This window comes from Echinops telfairi, unplaced genomic scaffold (assembly GCF_000313985.2).
Source record: "Echinops telfairi isolate 266 unplaced genomic scaffold, ASM31398v2 ScPeMD7_3533;HRSCAF=4204_0, whole genome shotgun sequence".
Lineage (NCBI taxonomy): Eukaryota > Metazoa > Chordata > Mammalia > Afrosoricida > Tenrecidae > Echinops > Echinops telfairi.
The window spans coordinates 95,517,685-95,524,915 of record NW_022107431.1 but is presented as its reverse complement, the minus strand read 5'-3'; the positions used below and the strand labels follow the sequence as shown (position 1 = coordinate 95,524,915).

General features: G+C 43.4%; 1 protein-coding gene across 1 annotated transcript in view; it reads right to left on the bottom strand.

Annotated features, from left to right (window-relative positions):
- Positions 1 to 7,224, bottom strand: part of ELOVL4 (ELOVL fatty acid elongase 4) — a 34,353-nt gene extending 27,129 nt beyond the window's left edge. Inside the window, exon 1 of the mRNA XM_004696294.2 lies at positions 7,010 to 7,224. Coding sequence (XP_004696351.1) covers positions 7,010 to 7,109 — 100 coding nt within the window. The 5' untranslated portion in view covers positions 7,110 to 7,224. The remainder of the gene's footprint in view (positions 1 to 7,009) is intronic.
- Between the last annotated feature and the right edge of the window lie 7 nt (positions 7,225 to 7,231).

Genomic DNA, 7,231 nt, shown 5'->3' with positions numbered 1-7,231 from the left:
AAGTATTCTTGCAGTGAAGGAGTACTTGAGTGGAGGCCCAATGTCCATCTAGCAGATAAAACTTTATGCTTTAAAGTTGCTGGCATCATTTTTGACAAAACAGCCAATTCTTGGTTATTCGAGGAATATCTAGAGCATTAAAGATGCATAGTCCTATGGCAACGAACAGTGTTGTTTCAAAGCAGGTGCTCAAATATCTATATCCCTTTACCTTCTATCCTCTACCTACTTGTGTGGCGCAGAAGGTGAAAAGGGTTAAATAAGAACCTTACCTGCACTGATTAATATGTTATTTGTACTATGTGAGCAATGCTGGCAATAGTGCTTCATGGGAAAGATCTGAACTATTGCATAAAAATGAAAATTTTGAATTATAGCTCTAAGTGTGTTTATTTGAAATGGTTCTACTTACCCCAAAGCAAAAACAAAGTTGCACATATCCAAAATTTTAGAGCCATATAGGACCTAATTGGTTACTTAATGCAGCCCTCAAATTTTGGATTGAAAAATAAAATGAAATTGAGGGCTGGCACAGTAAATGACTTTTCTCAGCTCTTGCAGCTTAATTAGTAGCAGGTTCAGGCCGCTCATCCCAGACTCGTGTTCTCTGCATTCACTGTACCACACTGCCCTCCTCACCTCCACACCCTCCAGGCCTAAAGCCGAGGTTCAGCTCATCCCAGATTTGTGTGCTCTGAGTTCACTGTACCGCACTGCCTTCCTCACCTCCACACCCTCCCAGTGTCTGCTTTTGCAGACATTGAAAAGGAAAAAAAAAATCTTTGTTTTTTACCTCATTGGAAAGCAATTCCCTTGTGCTAAGAAATGATTTCATAGTTTGATTTCTTCATTACATTTAAGCAACTTCATTGCATATGCACCAATTAAATTTATGATCAAGTGATCACAGCATCATTACAAAATATTCCCTGTAAATAGTATTTTAAAGAGTGTCCAGAACCTCATTAGTAATTAGCAACCAGAATATGTCACTATTTGAAATTTCTGCTAGATTAAAGGAGTCGTCTCTTGATATATATCAAATCAACAAATATATGTAACAATATTCCTAGTTTTGGGGAGATAAGCACAAAGAAGTGAAGAGGAAAATAATAATAAGAGTTTAAATAGTTCAAGACAATAGTCACAGAAGAAATGCACAGGCAAAAAGTAAAGAACTGCTTCCAGGCAGTAAGCAGTAGCCAGGTTCAGAAAGGGACTGAATGATGCCAGGGTATAAAGGCCACAGAAAGCTTTGTGAGGAGCAAGGCTGCCCTGGGTTCTTATGAAAGCTAGCTGGAAAGGTAGATAGAGAGGGGCGAGGATACTCACGATAAAGGAACAGAGCAATGGGAAACATGAAGGCAGATGGGCACACGGTTTGCTCAAGCAAGGGTCAATGAGTTGACAAGCTGGCTAGAGCTGTAGGTCTGTAGGCAGACGAATGCTGCTTGATCTAATTAGAAAGGTGATTTGGAGCCACCTTTAAAAGGCCCTGTAGTCCCTCCCCTCTCTTTTACCAAAAGTCCAAAGCCTTAACATTTTTTTCCCTTCAATATATTCTCTTCCACAGGAAAGTAAAACCATAGCATCTTGATTTGTTAGAAAGCCTTAATGAGAAAAGACAGATTTTGTTACACAAGTCTTGTATATTTGAAAATATAGGTCTAGTTCTAAAATGCATGTGGCTCAATAAATTGTTTTAAAAGGTACTTTTGTTAATATGGCTAAGTCATTCACAACACAGGTGAGGTTATCACATCACCTGGGGGGAAATAAACAAATAAATTGAAATTTAAAGGGATGAGCAACTGCTTTGTGGTCCTTAAGATCATACACAAAAAATGAGTCTGACATAATTACCTTTAGGATTCTTAAAACCTTGTCTCCCATACAGGTCAGATAAACTCCTCAGAAGGAGTAATTAGGGTCATGATACCATGAAGAAGGTAGGGGGAGAAAGGGTAGAAATGGAGAACCAGCTATAATGATCAACATATAACACCCCCATCCCCCTAGGGGGATGAACAACAGAAATGTGGGTGAAAGGAGACAGTGGATGGTGTAAGATATGAAAATAATAATAATTTAGAAGGGTTGGAAGCGTAGGAGAGGAAAAAAGAGGAGCTGATACCAAGGGATCAAGGAGAAAGAAAATGTCTTTTAAATGATGATTGCAACATATGAACAAACGTATTTCAAACAATTGATGTATGGATTGTTGTAAGAGCTATAAGAGCCCCAATAAAATGATTTAATAATAATAATTTTGAAAAACCCTTCTCCCTTATTAAGCCCAAGAATCTCACTATACAAAACCTGTGTTCAGACCCTAGTTAGCTCTTCAGAATCGGCAGTAGTTTACCTGCACCAGGATATTTTGCTACATGTTGCTCTTAGGAAGTAAACAAGAGGATGCTCTTGTCCTTGGGGTCCAGGAGTCTGCCACCAAAACACAGGGTGCAGTGAAGAACAAGAGAAACCAGACAAAAGTCAGCAATCCCCCAACAGATGGCCAACCTGGACCATTGGCCAACTTGGCTTTGTGGCAATTATGAGAGGAGTGTTAACTAGAACCTCACTGACATTACTGACCAAGCAAGCGCTCACCTTAAGATCTGATGAGGCTTTTTTCTTTCTCAATTAGCTCTCTAGAACTAAGAACATCTTTGCTCAAAGTATTTACAATGGTAACAGGGATCCCAGGCCAGGCCAAACAAACGAAAACCTACCTTAGATAAGATCGCAGCTGAAAAACAATCTCTACAGTAAGTATAATAAATAGGTGAAGATATGTACAACAGCTCCAGCAGGGGTTCCCTCCCTGGCACAGACCTGAATGTTTTTACCCCCGTTTGTTCCTGTGCCCCATAAGTCCTCAGTTGCAGCAAACTTAATGGCTCACTGACCTATAGGCACATTCCTGGCTCCCTTAGTTTTTCAATCAGGTGGCTCCCCTTGCTTTTGATGCCCCCCTTTTCCCTAGTGTAACACACCCTATCCTCAGACAATATCCAATCAACTCAGCATTCAGGGACAAGGATGAGGAAGGTGTGGGGGCACAGCAAACTATCCTACAAAACAGAGCTTCTGTTTCCTTTATAATCCAAGACTGAGATGCAGATGGAAGGAGTGGAGATAAGAGCAGAGGAGGGCTGTTTCTGACCTTCCCTGGGCTCAGACACGTGGTACTGCCTTCACAGCAGGATACTAAGGAAAATGGAATGGCAGCGAGTCCCTCTACTGTGTAAACTGTAAGGGGCAGGGGCCAGGTATCCTAAACCTTTCTCTAGAGCCCAGCCCTGTGCCTAACACGGCAACGGCATGTGGAAAGAATGAATGATCATGTAAGTCTTCCTGACGTCTAAATCTTGTCATTGTACTACAGGAGACCTTCCTCTTCCTGTGTCACCCGTCTCCTTGTCCTTCCGGCTCCCCAAAGAGAATTCACTGCGAACTAGACTGGCCTTTTATGCTATAACTTGAACTCGTTTTACACCAAAACACTGGGCATTGTGCCTGTGAACAGAAAACCTTCTGCCATCTATCTATCCATGCACCTACCTCCTTTCTATCTGGCCCTCACCATCTCCCTCTCTGTTTCTATCTCTCTCACACACACCCCTTAAGAGCAGTGGGTGTTTAACACCCTGTGGTCAACAAAAAATATGGTGGTTCAAGAGACATCTGGCCTCTCTGTGGGCATGCGGGTTACTCTCTAGGATGTTTCTACACAAAACGTTAAATAAAACTGATAATAATCACTGTTTTAAAGAATGAAAAATGAATACAATGGATAATGTAGGTAACCCGGGTGTATATAGGTTAGGGAGTATTTATATTCAAGAACTTCAAAAACTCACATTCAACTTTTCTGGATTAGATTCATACTTTGAGTCTGGTATGCCCGCCTTAACGCACTCACAAACCACACGTATGCACACTGACATCAGAGCACTTCTTCCTAACAGCCAGTATAAAGTCACACATTGATCTCTCTATATTTTCCTATATTAAATTTTTTTTGAAAGATTAAATTACTTGTTTAAAGTGCTAAAAAATTCATTTAGGAAAGTTGAAAAAGGTTGTTACTCTTCAATTTCAGCTCTTCACCGTTTGATTTCCAATGTACAATACGTTAATGATAAAGTAACCCTTTCAGTACTGATACTCTATGGGCCATGGTTTGTACACATTTTCATAAATTGCTTGGGGTATTTATTATTATTAAATAGCACCATGTGCCTGATGTGATAAGGAAAAATTGGATTTATCCAGAGACCGTGGGCCCTTAAGCAGTATCCCCTGGACCACTAAATATAATCTACTAAGGTATTTCTGTTATAATGCTGTAATGGATCGTTTATTCACACTGAGGTGGACAAAAAGATTAAACTAGAGTGGGGAAAAGTATTTAATCAACGAACAAGGAGAGAGAGAAGTGTGAAGCCACGGTCCTGGGAACAAGAGCCCTCACGGCACAGAGGCTAGCTCGTTTCTTGCTCTCCCTGAATCATTTGCATCCTTTCTGTCACCACAAGCACCAGGATGTCTCAAGACCATTTTCTCTCCACCCATTTTTATTTCGTCCTCTTTCCAAACATCTGACTCACCAACTGGGCTTCATCCTCATCTAACAAGCTGCTTTACCTTCTTTGACATCCCTCCTTCTGATTTTTGTGAAATGCACAGCCGGAGACGTTCCTCTCACAAGAGGAGCAGTAGGAATACATCAGAGAAACTAACAAAACCCAGACAGCGGTGAGAGAAAAAGAGACATGACAGGCTTTGGCCTCCTTATGGAGAACAGACTACATCCCACTTCGCTACTATGCTGGTTAAGAAACACCATCTGCCTAGCCCAGGTAGCTCATTACAGAAAGCAAGTTAGCAGTCTCAGGTTTCGTAAGTGGATAGCCAAAGAATGGGCAACTACCTTCCCTCTGACCTGCCACTGAGAGGTCGCTTTTTCCAATGTTATTTTCTCTTCTCCTTGGGACCAGTATTTTATTATTTTATATGCCTTTCAACGGCTAGTAGCATAAGGCAATTACACACATTTCCCTATTCCATTCGTGATATTTATATACAAACATCCTTAGAATGCAATGAACCATCACGGTAGAAGCATATTCTACCTCAGTTTTTCTTTCTGGGCCTCAAACGATGGGAAAGCTCAGGGAGGACTGAGAAGTCCTGGGTGTGACTGGTGACATGGAGATTGCAGGACTTTACAAAGCCTGAACTCCAAAGTATGCGAAGTGTAATTACTTGCCAAGGAGCTGGTCTGATGTTCCATGTTGCACCATTGTGCAATGGGGAACCCTGATGTGATGTGTAAAGAGCCAATGTGCCAGAGATGAAGGGTAGGGTGCATTTTTCCCAGTTTTTGTTGGTACAACATAATGTCAGTGTAACCGTTTAAAAAGAGGTATTGAGAAAACTTTCAAAGGAAAGGCTCTATTAAAAACTGCCATTTTACCATTTTCAACAGCAATGGTTACCTAACATGCTTATTCCCCAGAGTGCCAAACTTGAGATCATCTATAAAAGAGCACTTCTCTGACGAAGTCAAAGCCACATCAGTGTCAAAGAATCATGCTGTTTCCCACAAAAAAGAAAAAAGAAAAATATTCCCAGAAAACACTTTTCTGCCCAACATATGTTCCATGGGCCCTACTGTATTCATGCTATAACCCCTGTCTAATTTACTGTTAACAACAACAAACACACAAGCTGGGAGACTGGGGGATGTATTTCCATTTGAAGGGAGTAAAAGGTAAAGCTGTATGTGAAACATCAATTTCCTCTGCTGGAATGCGGTGCACTGTTGAAACATAACTAGAAAATGTAAATCATAAAATCATTTCTAAAATCCCTTTCACCTAATTTCCGTCAGAGGCTGTAAAATGCTTTTTAAAAAATCATTTTATTAGGGGCTCATACAACTCATCACAATCCATACATTCGTCCATTGTGTAAAGCACCTAGGTACATCCGTTGCCCTCATCATTCTCAAAACATTTGCTTGTAAAACGCTGTTAAACCACAGGCAACAAAGCAAGTAACAAAGTAAATGAGAAAACATAAAAATAACAGAGTGCCACAATAGCACAAAGGACAACTCATAACAGCTCCAGCTCCCCCACCCCCGCACCCCCAGATAAACGACAAAAGCTATAAAAAGAAAAGTTTGCTGATTTCGGGAAACTATATATATGTAGGCTTCTGGGACAACCTCTAGGTGCTGCTGTAGAAAATTCCTTCCTAAAGACGACTTATTTCTTACCTGGTGCTTAACCTCCCCTCCCCCGGACTGCACTGCAGTGCGCCAAGCCCTTACAGACCATCACTCCAAATAGAGTCACTGTTAAAAGCCTCAAACACGACATCCGTCAACGGGTACGGAGCCAAACCATGGCCATTTTACTTTTCTTCCCAAATTAAACTATAAATGGATCAGCTAGATACAAAAATATATATATATTAGGGTAATGTCCATGAAATCCGAAAACTAAAGAAGTAAAACGAGGTGTGTTCGCCTTGCGCAAAATGACAGCTACCTCCGGAGTCAGCCTCTGGCATCTTTCCAAAGAGAGGACACTCGGTGTTAAAAACAATCCAGGGCATTAGGCACAATTGTGGGTGCGAGCAGGAGCTGTGGGCGGGGAGGGTGATGGGGCGGTTCCTGCAGGGAGCTTTCGGCTGCGTCTGATCTGTCAGCTCCCGCATCCGAGGAGGTGATGGGAGAGATGGGGAATATGCTCGGAGGGAAACCCTGTGTGTGGTATTGGGGTGGGGGTGGGGGGCGGGGGGGCGCGGGGAGCTCAACGTTCAGCTCACAGCAGCAGTGCCGATCGCGGGCGCGCACCCGGGCACCTCGTCCGACCCCCGGCACCGAACAGCCGCACGGCGCGGCCGGGGCCGGGCCGTGCCCAGACTGGGGACCGGCGTCTCCCCGCTCCCAGCGCGCAAAGCTAGGCGGCCATGGGGCCGCCGGATCCTTTACCTGTGACCGTCCAGGTCCAGTGGTAGAGCTCCACGGTGTCGTTGAGCGCCGTGGACATCGCGTTCAAGACACCGCCCGCCTCCGAGTCCAAGAGCCCCATGCTGGCAGTGGCAGGTCTGCGCGGCGACGGGAGGGGAACGCGGAGCGCGGGCCGCAGAGTTGACTTCGGAGGTGACGGCTGCGGGTCCAGCGGGAGCCAGGGACCCCTCTAACGGCGGCGGC